Source organism: Centruroides sculpturatus, unplaced genomic scaffold, assembly GCF_000671375.1.
Source record: "Centruroides sculpturatus isolate CEXI.00-Female unplaced genomic scaffold, Cexi_2.0 scaffold895, whole genome shotgun sequence".
Taxonomy (NCBI): Eukaryota; Metazoa; Arthropoda; class Arachnida; order Scorpiones; family Buthidae; genus Centruroides; species Centruroides sculpturatus.
The window spans coordinates 59,572-75,344 of NW_019385364.1; the positions used below are offsets into that span (position 1 = coordinate 59,572).

General features: G+C 33.8%; 1 protein-coding gene across 1 annotated transcript in view; it reads right to left on the bottom strand.

Moving 5' to 3' along the window:
- LOC111638156 (vacuolar protein sorting-associated protein 37A-like) overlaps window positions 1-15,773 on the bottom strand; it is a 99,411-nt gene that overhangs the window by 4,212 nt on the left and 79,426 nt on the right. Inside the window, exons 7-8 of the mRNA XM_023383803.1 lie at window positions 15,207-15,369; window positions 9,515-9,564 (exon numbers count right to left, since the gene is read on the bottom strand). Coding sequence (XP_023239571.1) covers window positions 9,515-9,564; window positions 15,207-15,369 — 213 coding nt within the window. The remainder of the gene's footprint in view (window positions 1-9,514; window positions 9,565-15,206; window positions 15,370-15,773) is intronic.

The window sequence follows — 15,773 nt, forward strand, 5'->3', positions numbered from 1 at the left end:
AACAAGACCTACCCATCACAATAGTCACATACAACCCCTTCCTCGTATCCTTATACCAAAAAATCGCTAAAAAACAAGGATTACGACTGTCGTTCAGAAGATGTCCGTCTATGTTTAAGCTTTTACGCAATGAAAAAGATAAACCTAAGGAGGATAAGCTGCCAGGGGTATACGCTGTTCCCCTCGTGGACCACAGATTTGAGAGACAACTTATCTACATTGGTGCTACTAAGCGCTCGATTGGTGTCCAATGGGCGGAACACAGAAGTGACATCATTCACAACAGGGCTACTACTTCGTTATCCATGTATGCTTTGGACCCAGAAATTTCGGTAGACTTTGATAACGCCAAACTCCTCATTACCACTAAATTTACGGATCACATCAAATGGTTGGAACAAATGGAGATCTGCAAGGCATACAACATGTCTGAAGCTATTAACTTGAGGGATGAAATTACCCTATCCCTTGCATGGCAGGCCTTACTACAGAAAGAAGATACGCATTAATAATACGTTTCATAAATAGGGTGTAAACATCGTGCATAGGAATTTTTTAAACCGAACATTTTTTATTTTTTATTGAATTTATTTACGGAATTTGGGAATGCACGTGATTCACGTTAACGTTGAATTTTGACTTTTGAAATGTTGTTCGGAAAAATAATTTTTCGAATATCGCTATTTACTGGTCTTCGTTCATATTTATTATAAAGACGAATCGCTGCTTGGGAAAGGTCCTAGGGAAAACGTTCGCAGTTCATTTTACGATTATTTAATACCAGTTATTGGTTTTATTAAGTGGTTATTTTTATATTAATCCGGTAGTTGAAGATTCTTTATCTATAAAAAGCAGAAATTAACACTTTCAGCAAGAGCTGCATGTAACTCAAAAAGAGCCGCATTTGCCCATGTCTGTTATATATTGTTTAAATATATAAAGCCAGGAAAGTAAAATGATATATCTGTTTTTATATTGTTTAAATGTTAAGCTGATTTCTATTTGTTTATATTATGCAAATATTTTTCAGTGTTTTCTAATCACTCCTTATAATTCATTACATGTATAAAACATATACCTATTAATACTGCATTTTGTCAAAATACAGTAATAATATAAACTGTGTAATAAAAAAAAATTGCTTTTTTACATTTTTTACACATTTGCATTCAAAATTTGTTAGTTACTTTTTATTTAAAAGTCAATTACATTTATTATATCCTTTCCTTCTTTTATTTGTTTCAAATTCAATGTTATCTATTTTTTCTGGATATTATTGGCTTGTATTGCTTATAATTTAATATGAATTTATAAAATTGGTTTTACAGGATTTTAATTCTAAATTAGTTCATCTAACAAGGAGAGCCTATGGCTTTGGGGAAATGGATTTTGATAATCTTTGGTGTAGAGGTAGTACACCATGTGAGTGTACTACCTGTAAAATACTAAAGTGCAATACTCAAATATAATCGAGAAAAACGAACTTAAAGTTTTCTTTACCACTTTATATATAAGTTATGCGTACTTCCGTTTGAGTGAGCTGTGGTGTTGAGTGGTAACACTCCTGACTTGTACGCTTGCGTGCTCGAGTTTGATTCTCTTTGTTGTGTATACCTTTTTTTTTTTCCTTTTTTTTATTCATAAATACTTATAATGTATTTATTTATTTACTTATTCATTTATTTCTTATTATTTATTGATTTTTTTGGTTTTTTTTTTGATAATTTTGTCTCCTTTCGACAAAGCGGTCATACGTCCAAGAATCAATCAAATGATATTTATCAAAAATAGTTCCACCACCTTCAACATCTTTTTCCCATAATTTTAAATGATCCATTCTTTTCAAATGACTACATCTGTTTTTTTTGTAATGTTTGTAGTTTCCACATAAGGTGGGCTTTTGCTACTTTTAAAACTTTGATTTTATATTCCAGTGAAATATATTCCTTCATTCTATATTTTTTTTCCATCAGGTATGATACATAGTCATGAGATGAGTCATCTTTAACTGCTTCAAAATTTCCATCTGTACACTCTTCTTGGGCACAAATCAATTCGTTATCAATTATAAAGTTTTTTCATTCAACACATCCAATGTATTATTGTATAATTCTGTGCTTATCAGCATAGCATCTTCAGATAATGTATCAGATGTTGCAATTAAATTATTTTTGAAAAGTAAACTCTCATAATACACTACTCCATCTTTTAGCTGCTGCTTCGATACATCACTGTATAAAGAGTTATCATTCATCAACAGTTTTTTTGTCACAACGTGAAGAACTTGCTTCTCTTGATGACATTTTTTTAATTATAAAATAATTTTTCAAAAATAAATTTCACTTATTAAATCTCTAACTGCATTAATTAATTACTACATTCCACTATACCTTTAAAATGCAGTCTACTTTTGGCTAGTTCTCTAACGTTTTCGGTCTAATTTATAGACCTTCTTCAGGATTGATGTAAAATATTTTAAAAATTTGAACTTTCTCAACGGTAATTCGAACAACGCACGTTCTATAATCTTCAGATATTCGATCGCGCATGTCCATTAGCTCTTTATAATGCCGCCGCTCTCCATGCCGACGCTATTCTACTTGACTCTCGAAAATTTATATTAAGCCCCTTTTCTCTGTATTTATAAATGTGCCATGCCTCTGCATACTTTAGATGTCGTATACTAGCGATCTTTTGTACAATATCCGCCTTGCTCCATTCGATTGTAATCTCTGCAGGATCCGCGATAGCATAATTGGCCAATCAACGGTAATTCGAACAACGCACGTTCTATAATCTTCAGATATTCGATCGCGCATGTCCATTAGCTCTTTATAATGCCGCCGCTCTCCATGCCGTTGCTATTCTACTTGACTCTCGAAAATTTATATTAAGCCCCTTTTCTCTGTATTTATAAATGTGCCATGCCTCTGCATACTTTAGATGTCGTATATTATCGATCTTTTGTACAATATCCGCCTTGCTCCATTCGATTGTAATCTCTGCAGGATCCGCGATAGCATAATTGGCCAAAGCCGTGATCGGTTGTTTAGATCTTATATTTTTTTCGTGCTCCTTCAATCTTTCTCTTAATGATCTCTTTGTGGCTCCTATATAATATAACTCTTTCTTTAGCCTTTTATCATGCAACGGTATTCTGTACACACCTGGAACTAGCCTCCTGTCTATTGGTGTTTTGTCATTTCTTAGCATTTGGAATATTGTCGTGTTTCTCTTATATGCTATTTTCTTTTTGCTCTCTACTCCTATTTTTCTGTATATGCCACTTAACGGTGCTCTGTATTCCATTACGGTGAACTCCTTTTTTTCTTTCTTATCTTTAGTCTTATTGCATCCTTTTTCCGCTTCTTGTATTAAGGCTTTTACTTTACTTTGCTTAAGTCCTACATCTCTTGCTAATTTTGCAATGTAATCAAGTTCTTTACGTGTGTCATACATCCTGCTACAATGAGTGTATGCTCGTTTAATAAGTGCTCTAAACGCTGCTAGTTTGTAGTTTGTTGGGTCATGCGAGGACCATGGTATCAAATCCGGAACGTACGTCGGTTTTCTATACACTTTTGTAACAATTTGCTCTTTATCATCTATTTCGACCTCTATATCCAAGAAGTGTACTCTTTTTTGATCTTGCTGCTCTAGTTCTAATTCCAAGCCATACTTATTGTTGTTTATATCTCTAATAAATTGTCGTATGTCTGGTTTATCATTCCAAATAATCAATACGTCGTCGACGTACCTTGCATACATTATCATTTTATCTTCATACTTCTGCAGTACGCTATTTTCCAGAGATCTTATTACCATCTCGCACAGTAAGCCTGAAACCGGGCTACCCATTGGTACTCCTCTAAGTTGCGAGTATGCAGTACCGTCAAAAACGAAAATTGACGAGAATGTAGCTAAATGCGCCAATTCTAGGATTTGTTTTCTTAACTTCGCTGCGTTGTCGATATTGCCCAGTAAAAAATCTCTTAAGTGACAAAAGCATGGCCTTAAAATCGAGCACCGTCATTTGATAGAAAAACTAATAGAAGTAGAAAATCAACTGTATGAAATAGATCCGGAATTACTTGATAACGTTAATAGCAGAGTAGTAAACTTAGCGGATCAAGTCACAGAAAGGTTGAGTTTGAATTATAAGAAGAAAATGGGATGGATAAGAGCAAAACAACAAAGAAACACAAGACCGCAAACAGTATCGGCAATAGTATGTTGGGATAATGTAGCACCACCAACGTGCGTGAAGGAGGCTTGCAAATTTGGCCCCAAGTACGTACCTCGCCCTAAGCTTACGTATGAAAAAATTATCCCTGATGTCGAGCAAGCGATAGAAGGGCTTAGCGAGCTTAAAAAAGAGGCTTTTAGATGAAGAACAGTTTTTAAAATAAACAATGAAATTGCAAGATCGACGCAAGACGCAGTCTGGAAAAATATAAGAGAAAGTAAGCAATGGATGTGCGATAACGGTATAGTGCTTACAAGAGCTGACAAGTCAAAAAATATGGTCTTAATGAAGAGGGACACATATAAGGAGCTTTTAACGACGTACATAAGAGACACGGAATGCAAAAAAGCACACCCAAAGGCCTTGGAAAGGTTACAAGCAAGAATAAAACGTTTCTCTACGACAACTTTAGCTAAGCAACTAGGTATGACGAGAATAATAACTTCATCCCCAGCCATGCCGAGGCTATTCGGATTTGCTAAAACGCATAAATCTGAAAGAAGCTTGAGGCCAGTAGTAGATAAATGCTGTGCTCCTACGATATTATTAGAAAGGAAACTTAAGGAATTTATTAATACGAACATGCCTCCCCACATTTATAACGTAAAGCAACCATTAGAAGTGCTCCAGAAGTTGAAACAACTGAAAGTTAACGAAATAAGATACATGACGGTGCTCGATTTTAAGGCTATGTACCCTTCAATTAAGCTTGAACCATGCTTTTGTCACTTAAGAGATTTTTTACTGGGCAATATCGACAACGCAGCGAAGTTAAGAAAACAAATCCTAGAACTGGCGCATTTAGCTACATTCTCGTCAATTTTCGTTTTTGACGGTACTGCATACTCGCAACTTAGAGGAGTACCAATGGGTAGCCCGGTTTCAGGCTTACTGTGCGAGATGGTAATAAGATCTCTGGAAAATAGCGTACTGCAGAAGTATGAAGATAAAATGATAATGTATGCAAGGTACGTCGACGACGTATTGATTATTTGGAATGATAAACCAGACATACGACAATTTATTAGAGATATAAACAACAATAAGTATGGCTTGGAATTAGAACTAGAGCAGCAAGATCAAAAAAGAGTACACTTCTTGGATATAGAGGTTGAAATAGATGATAAAGAGCAAATTGTTACAAAAGTGTATAGAAAACCGACGTACGTTCCGGATTTGATACCATGGTCCTCGCATGACCCAACAAACTACAAACTAGCAGCGTTTAGAGCACTTATTAAACGAGCATACACTCATTGTAGCAGGATGTATGACACACGTAAAGAACTTGATTACATTGCAAAATTAGCAAGAGATGTAGGACTTAAGCAAAGTAAAGTAAAAGCCTTAATACAAGAAGCGGAAAAAGGATGCAATAAGACTAAAGATAAGAAAGAAAAAAAGGAGTTCACCGTAATGGAATACAGAGCACCGTTAAGTGGCATATACAGAAAAATAGGAGTAGAGAGCAAAAAGAAAATAGCATATAAGAGAAACACGACAATATTCCAAATGCTAAGAAATGACAAAACACCAATAGACAGGAGGCTAGTTCCAGGTGTGTACAGAATACCGTTGCATGATAAAAGGCTAAAGAAAGAGTTATATTATATAGGAGCCACAAAGAGATCATTAAGAGAAAGATTGAAGGAGCACGAAAAAAATATAAGATCTAAACAACCGATCACGGCTTTGGCCAATTATGCTATCGCGGATCCTGCAGAGATTACAATCGAATGGAGCAAGGCGGATATTGTACAAAAGATCGATAATATACGACATCTAAAGTATGCAGAGGCATGGCACATTTATAAATACAGAGAAAAGGGGCTTAATATAAATTTTCGAGAGTCAAGTAGAATAGCGTCGGCATGGAGAGCGGCGGCATTATAAAGAGCTAATGGACATGCGCGATCGAATATCTGAAGATTATAGAACGTGCGTTGTTCGAATTACCGTTGATTGGCCAATTATGCTATCGCGGATCCTGCAGAGATTACAATCGAATGGAGCAAGGCGGATATTGTACAAAAGATCGCTAGTATACGACATCTAAAGTATGCAGAGGCATGGCACATTTATAAATACAGAGAAAAGGGGCTTAATATAAATTTTCGAGAGTCAAGTAGAATAGCGTCGGCATGGAGAGCGGCGGCATTATAAAGAGCTAATGGACATGCGCGATCGAATATCTGAAGATTATAGAACGTGCGTTGTTCGAATTACCGTTGAGAAAGTTCAAATTTTTAAAATATTTTACATCAATCCTGAAGAAGGTCTATAAATTAGACCGAAAACGTTAGAGAACTAGCCAAAAGTAGACTGCATTTTAAAGGTATAGTGGAATGTAGTAATAAATTTCACTGCACAAATACGTCTATTCGTGTCGAAATTCAGAAACGAATTGTTAAAGAGCAAGTGAAAAAGACTATAGACCTATGTTCAAACCTGGCATAAGTAGCTCCCTCTCAACTTGACAAAGGTGGGTTTTCAAAGTAAAAATATTAGACTTAGAATAGTAGAAATTAAATTAAAATAAATAATTGAAAAATATCAAAAAAATCAATAAATAATAAATAAATGAATGAGTAAATAAATAAAGACATTATAAGTATTTATGAATAAAAAAAAAGGGGGAAAAAAAGGTATACACAACAAGCGAACTGAACCCGAGCATGCAAGTGTACGAGTCAGGAGCGTTACTAATCAACACCACAGCACACTAAACTGTGATCAAATTTTCAAGAAACAAACGTTCGTATTGAATTTGGACTACTACTGATCAGTGCTAACAGACTACCTATTGTTTAAAAGGCCCTCTGGTGGTGCAAGAAGCATGGATTTTATAAAATAAAAAGCAGTTAAAACTGCATTTTTATGGATAAAAATTTGACAAACTATTTATCGTTTTATGATGACAAACTTTTTCGTCGCGTTTGCGGCTTTTAAGTAATGCATAAACCTTCGAGGCACGAGGCCCTTCGGACCGCGAGGCATAGGTGGTAGTATTTGAATATAAATTATTTATAAATACGTATGTCAAGTTATATTTTTATTATGAAGCAAAATATATTTAAGAGTTTACAACCACTGTGCTAGGTGAGATGTTGTTGAAACAAAAAAAGTTATTCATTCCATCACGTACATAAACAGTATCATAATTTGCCAAGTGCAAATCAGCAAATTCGTAAAATTTTTGTTTATTTTGAACAATCCGGATAATCGAAAATCCGGATAATAGAGGTCTGGATAATCGAGGTTCTACTGTATTTAGTATATAGCAGAAAGAGGTGTGATATAAAAAACATTCACAAAACCTTTGTATCTCCAGGTGTAAATTTTTTATTAGCAACTAACGTTTTCAATCTTTTGTTCCAATTTTTTAAACTAGTATGTTCTATTTTTCGCATTCTAATTCAGTTGTGTATTCAGACCTGGAGAAGATCTGACTAAGATCGAAAAATTGAAAATGTTAGTTGCTAATAAAAATCTACAACTGGAAATACAAAGGTTTTGTAAATGTTTTTATTACAATTAAACCCAGTTCATTTGTATTGCTGTAGAATTATTCAGAGGTGTGATATATCAAAATGATAAAAGGTAGTACCAGGACTTTGGAGTCAGAAAAAATGTGTCGACTCTGACTCCCACATTTTAAATTTACTTTAGTCTTTTTAGAACTGTTGAACACAAGATTGTGTTATTAACTAATCACATGGCTTCTTTTCCACCTTTATTTAGTTGATTTTCTGGTGGTGTTTGCCATTTCTATAACAATAGTTTATTGTTCATTTGTTGTGAAACGGTGTTGTACTTACTTGTTAGTTTTTTTATTTAAATGAAAGAAAATTTATTATATATTTATTAATTTTTAAAAATCTTTTTGTATTTTGTTATACCATATATCTGCGCAGATAAGACAATAATTGAATCATAAGAAAAGACCCCCAAAATCCGGGGTTGTCTTATAGGACAGATACAAAAAAATTAGATTGAAATTTATATAAATTAAAACCATTATAAAATAAAACAAATCACTCACCAATGTATTTAAATAGCCCATACGGTGTTTTTATGAATAGTCAAGATCATTACCCAAATGCCCAAATCAGTGAGAATGTTTGCAATAATCGCAAGGCAGTACTGTCAGATGCAAGAAAATAAAATTTCCATATCCGTAACTCCACTCCTGTAACGCCACTGCACATAAGTGTTCTAATAATAGTATATGTCGGCGTGAAGTGCAAACTTATTATAAAATTTGTTCATTCAAAAAATTACAAATAGGACATAATTCTGTATATGCTATGAGGTATTATTATCCAGATGATAACTGCTGATCTAAACTAAATTCATAGGCCATTGATAGTTTGGGGGTTGTCTTATAGGACAGATAAATGCTAAAACTATAAAACTTTGACAAAAATTTATACCTCATCTTATCTGCGCAGATATACGGTAATTCATTTATTTTAAATATAAAATGCATCAATTTAATTTATTAAATATGTAGTATTCTTTGTAGTATTTGTGTTTAGTAGTTAAATTATTTTGACCCAATTGAATTTGAATATTTTTGAATCATTCCTTTATTATCTCTGCTCTAAATAAGTACTCTATTTTTCTGAATGAGCCAGACTAATTGATCAGAGTACATATTTTTCTTTTTTAAACAAGGGGATCAAATAGCTAGCTAGATCGCATACTTTTTAGTTGGACTAACTCTTTTGGAAGGGTGAAATTGAAGTGCAAATGCTGTCGAATATATGTAGATGTAGAATTTTATTGTCCCCTTTCTCCTCTTATTAAATAATTGTTAAAAATTAATTTTTCTACACAAATACATATTAATGTAAGTTAAATATTAAATACACTAGCTATAAAAGTATTTGGATAAACACCCCAGGCTCCTTTCAGAGTTCAGAGTAGGGTACCCACTATGAGTGCCTCTGCCCCTCATAAAATTACTTGGTATTTAATTTTGTCAGAGTCGGGAGTCAAAGTCAGCCTACTAAAATTATCAGGAGTCTGAGTCCAGTGATTTTTACTGACTCCACAGCCCTAGATACTATCATATACTTTGAAGACTTTTTGATTATTAAGAATAAGGGTCATCATCAGGAATAAGAGAAACAAAGCAACTAGAAATTAGGCATAGCTACAAACTTTTTTTAAGGAGACAATTCAAAATTTGCATAATGTATAAAATTCATCAAATACACCCAATGGAAGGTTAAACAAATTATAAATTTTAGTTTTAAAACTTACCACTCTTTTCCTTGAAAATTCTAGTAAGAACTCATCAACTTTTAATTGACCTAAATTAAAAATGAAAAACTAGTTTAAAAAAATCTTTATCTTGACTCAAACTAACATGATAGATATTACTTTATGACATGTTTAAAATAAATTTTATTGCAAAAGTAAATCAATTTTGATAATTTTAAATGAATTGCTAATGATTTCACTTTGATAAATGAATTTCTAACTTCATTAATGCATAATAAATAATTAAACCAACTATATTCTTTCAAACCTTGAACAACAAATTTCTATATGATAACAAATGTAAAATAATTATTTTAATTATCTTAGTTTAGTAATAAATATGAATATAGTAGTTACAGTGGTACCTCAGGATACGAACGCCCCAGCATACGAAATTTTCAGGATACGACATGAAATTCGAACATAATTTTGCTCCACGGTACGAACAAAAACTCACCATATGACGTTACATTAGTTTGCAGCACCATTTTTTATTCAATTCTGTTCATTGGTCTCAGTCCGCATGTTTGCTTCGTCGTGGAAGGATCTCGCTCGATAAAGGAAATCTTGAGCTATTATCGGAAAGTGACTGATTTTATTGAAAAGAAACATCCCAAAAAGGTTCACACTGGCCGTATTGCTGCTCGGAGTAATGACATTTGCCTAAGTCATTTTAAAAAGTAGGCAAAGACAAACCTCTTTGGATAGATATTTTAACGAGCGACTTCTATCCAGTGAAAGTGCTGGTGGAAGTGAAGGAAAGATGGCAAAAAGCAGTGAATAAAAAATTTAAAAAAATATATAAAACAGAAAAGTTAAAAAATTAGTGTCAAGTTATTTTTAATAGTAATTCAAACACAAATAATTATCGTATTTATTTTCAGGCACTTGGCAATTCTTATCATCAAGTTTTTATTCAGTTGATACGTGTTGTTATTACACACGTTTCGGGCATTTATTGCCCCTCTTCAGCCAACTAAAAACAAAAGTTCAACACTATAAAATTACAACAACAAACATATTAGGTATTGTTTTTCTAAAAGCATACCTTTTTGATTACAGGTTATCAAGATATTAAAAACCACAGGTTTCATCGCTTATGTTACAACAATTTCTGTAATATGCCTATCGATCTTACCTTGCAGTTTTTCTCTGTAATTGTTGTTGTTTTTTTGCTGACTCTTAATAATTATTTGTGTTTGAATTACTACTAATAACTACAAGCACGGTTTCAAAAGTACCAGAAGTTATTTTTAAGTTATTGTTACATTATGTTATGTAAGTTAAGTTTTAGTATCATTTCCCTTCTCCCTCTCCTCTGCCACCAGTTTACACCTCCACCATCGTCTATCCGTAAAGTGCAAATAAAACTACATTTTTTTTTATTGATTATTATTCTATTATGGTTATTTATACATTTACAACTACAAAGTGCATTTTTCAGTGTTTTCCTTACTAAAGTTTTTTTTTTCAATGTACTACTTAGCTTTAATTTGAGTGTTTTTTTTGTGTTGGAACAAATTATTTGGTTTTACATGTAATCGTATCAGGAAAAATGATTCACCTTACAACATTTTCATGATACAATCTCAGTTTCGGAACGGATTAATATACAGTGGTATCCTGAGGTACAGTACCTAGGTATTCTATTGGACCACAAGCTATCATGGGCCACCCATATTAATTAAGCACATCACTGACAGAACAGCAATGATTTTCAATGGCTTAGTAAGGCATGCCAAGCACAATTGGGGACTTACAAATGAAACCCTGGATGTGATCTATGAGAGTGTCTTTTTGCCCATCATCAGCTATGCCTCGGCTGTCTGGGTAGAAGACATTAATAGGGTACACATCAGAAGGCGACTGATAACCACCCAAAGGAAGGCCTTGCTCATTATTTTCAGAGCCTACAGAACAACTGCAAACACAGCCCTACAGGTAATTACAAGTAAACAAGCAGCCAATCAAGACTATTGCCTGCACGCAACTTGCCTCACGTGGCAATATCACCAATGTTGTCATCAACCATTTGCTAGGAGACAACACAATGGAGAAAACGTCAGCATTAGGGACCTTCCACCTACATACATGTGACCTATCTTGTGTGATGTTCCTTTCAGTGACAGTGACATTTGTGTTTATACTGATGGATCTGAGCTAAACAACAAGGTGGGGTGTGCATTTGTGGTGTACAAAAGTGATGAGGAAATTTTTAACAAGCAGTGCCATCTAAACAACACTTGCACTGTCCTGCAGGCAGAGATGTGTGCTATCCATCAGTCCCTGGCCTGGTGCAATGATAATTTTAACCATCAAGCTATCAATATATATACTGACTCAGCCTCCTCTACTCACATCATCCAAGATATCAAATGTACTCTAAGTACTGTCAGCAAAATTAATCATTTTGCATTGGAGAGTAACAGCTATGCCCTTTCCTGGGTTAGAGGGCACCAGGGCCTGCTTGGGAATGATAGAGCAGATGCTCCGGCCAGGCAGGCTGCTGAGGACAGTAAAGGTGATTATGCTCACAATGCAATAACAAAGAATAGTGCTGGAGCTATCTTCAGGAGAGAGTGTAACTGCACTTGGGAACACAACTGGAACAACGAAAACACAGGCGCAACTACTTGCCTTTTTTTCCCAAGTATCTTCGACAACATAGGACACAATAGACACTTCTTCACCCATGAGGAAGCCCAGTTCCTGACCAGGCATGGGTCATTTGCCAGCTATCTGCAAAGATTCAAAATTCAAGAAGAAGGTACCTGCAACATTTGTAATATGGAGGATGGGCCACTGCACTACATCTACCAGTGCCCAGTGACTGAAAGCAATAGGCTGAAGCTCCAACTTCTTACTGGTGCAGCTGGCATACATTGGCCTTGCCCTCCACATGAGTTGATAAAGAATGACACTTTGTTTCATGAACTTAAAAGCCTCATCAAAGACTTTTTTAAGCATATGGGCAATAATAGAAGGCCTCCATATGGTGCTGTGTTTTCTAGTCTCATCACATTGTCAAAGGTATGTAATCTGTATGTTTTGTAAGTGCTACCTACCTTTGCCTATATGTGTGTATATTTATTGTCTTATCAATAGCCATGTGTGTTATTCTTTGTCCTAATGTCATTCCACCAATTAATTCAGAAAATTATTTTGTACTTCTATGCATTACCTTTAATCCTAGGTTATGTAGCATATAATGTGCCTTGTCATGTACAGTACTTCACCTGTAAATTCTTATGTTTTAGTTTATAAGTTACCACACTCATCATTTTGGTAAATCTACCTCTCATGTGTAAGAATATTTTATTTTGCTAGTAGTATTGTATTGTATCAGTTGTGTATATAGTGCACTGTGATGATTCCTGTATATATTTTTTATTTTATAATTGTATGTATGTATCAGTAATTATGTAACCCTTGTGTGAGTTTGAGGGTTTTGAGGGCATAAATTTTTGAGTTTAACATATTTTTACATTAGAGGATAAAAAAATAAATTATTGCAAGTTATAATGGAAATAGATCAGAATACTTCTGCTATTTAGAAGAATTGTCAAACTCTATCTCACAAGAACAATGATCCATTAATGGACTGCTCATCTCTTGTCTTCAATGTACTGCTAAACGTTACACTGTATTATCGTATACCCTAATGTTTATTCAATGTATGTCTGGCTCTGCAAATGCTTGTCCATTCTGTTCCATTATGTTTTCTTGTATATATGCAATTCTATCTGTTTTGTATATAGTGTGTTAAACTGTCTTCATGCAAATCATATTGCTTATTCATTGTATCACTGCTTTTGTACAACGTCTGTCTAACTTGTCCTATCTTAATTTCTTTCTATATATATGCAATTTTTCTTTTTATGTTTATTTTCTCTGATATTATTTGGTTACTTCATTTGGCATGTTTTACAGATGTATGCTCTATTTTCTTCCCAATTGTGCCTAGCAGTATCAGGCTAATAAAGATTATTTTATCTGTGTCTGTCTGTAAGTCCCTTCAGAATCTATCATCTCTTAGAGGTATAGAGTACACTCCTGGGGCTATAGTTTGATCCATTTTATCTTTTGCATTGCATAGCAACTTGTATATTGTACCAGATCTCCTGTATGTGATTTCTGTACCATTCTGGCCCGCAATCTCTTTATATAAGGATTTCAAATGTTGATTGAACTGTATTGTGGTGCGCCTGGAGCCTGTGATGCATTGTTCGTTGTTGTTAGAAGCAGACTGGGTGTTGGGACCATTGTGTGTGGAAAATTGGTTTGTTTGTTTGTATTTAATTAATTACTCCAGTAATTTGTGAAGAACATAGTTACAATAACAAGATCACCCAGGGGATTGTTAATGGTATTCAATTCTCTGCATTTTCTCATATCTTAGGAGCCCTATGTAACTTACAAAACATTAAAAAATACTAAAATTCATCATTCTATAATTTACTGTACTTTCATATTTGTTTCTATTCTTATATCATCAGTTTTATTGCTTTATTGAATAATTAGTAAACACAGTATAGTTACCAGTCACATTACTTTCACTTCCCAGAAATGCATCGTCTAACTAAAAAGATGTGAACATCCTCCAACATGTGGTAAAAATGATTCTCCAACATCCTTCCAAAATTTCTGAATGCTCTCTAATCAGTATAAAAACAAATAAGTATGCTACTTCCTTAAAGTAAGGTCACATGACTTCTGGAATCTTGTTTCTAATCACTTTTTGTCTTGTCCTTTTGATATGAAAACATATATGTATCTACACTGTTTGTTCATATATATTTTTTATGATACCTTTTTAATATGTAACTGCTTCTCCAATAAATCTTGTTCATTATGATTCTGTAAGAATTCTTTTTACTATTGGTTGATTAGAAAACTCACCAATGAAAAGTTTCATCAAATCTCAACAAATACCATAGTGTAGAAAACCTTTTAGTTGTATGTCTATGTACAGTAAGACAGACTCATAAATTTTCCTTATAATACTCTAAAAATTTGATACTCTAAAAAAATGCCACCAACATAGTACTTGTTTAACTGGACTGCTCTACTAACTGGTGCTCTGTTAACAGGAGCCCACTAATGTAAAACAAGGGAAAAAATCAGGAACTTGGGAAAGTGCTCTCTTAAACAAACTGCTACCTTATCTAATGATCTGTTAAGTGGACTAGACCAGCAGTCAGCAACCTCTCTCACCTCTGGAACACTAACGTCACAATTTTGAATCCCGTGGACCATTATCATGAATTTTTTTAAACGATACAAAATCTGTAGAATAATGATCATAAAAGTTCAATTTTACTATATTAATATGAAACACACATATTTAATTATAACAAATTAAACAAGTCAAAAGTTCATTGCTGCTTGTTTGAAACAAGTTTATGGATTTTTCGCACTTTTCCATGAAGGACGACAATTGCACTCCCAATATTGTTTATTGTTCATTATTTATTGATAACAGTCACTTTGTTTTTGGTTTTAGATTCGAATAAAAAATCTAAATGAGTGAAAAAAGCAACTAAGCATTCTGCATTTCTTTCGTAATACTTCAACCTTCAGTTGATCAATGTTCAAATTTCTCCATGGACCACCCAAATTTTCTTGTGGACCACGGACTACCGGCTGCCGACTGTTGGACTAGACTGTACAATAATCTTTTAAACATATTTACCATTTAGAAAATGGTCTGCAATTTTATCAGATTCTTCTTCAGCTTCCATTGTAGCAACTTGCAAACTATCTAAAACCGAACTCAGACTGTAGGCATCAGCAAGCCTTTCATAATTTTCACTATTGTGCTCAAATTCTAATTTCAACATGTTTGCTTCTTGTACCTATTAAAAAAATATTAATTTATAAGTTATGAAAAATTTTATATATATGTGTATAATAATAATAATAATAATAATAATAACATCCACACAAAAACAACTTCATCAACTCCTACAAATCACACACTCATACACTAAGGACATACAAATGGAGTTTGGCCTAGACAAATGCAAAAAACTTCACTTAGAAAAAGGAATCCTGAAGAAAGAAGATTTTGCACTTGGAAATGGAGACGTTATTGAATCCATGGAAGAGGGCGAGTTCTACAAGTACTTAGGATTTCAACAGGCCAAACTAACAGAACATACACAAATAAAGCAACGATTAATTAAAGAATACCAAAGTAGGTTAAACGCTATACTTAGAACACAGTTAAATGCAAAACACACAGTTAAAGCAATAAACA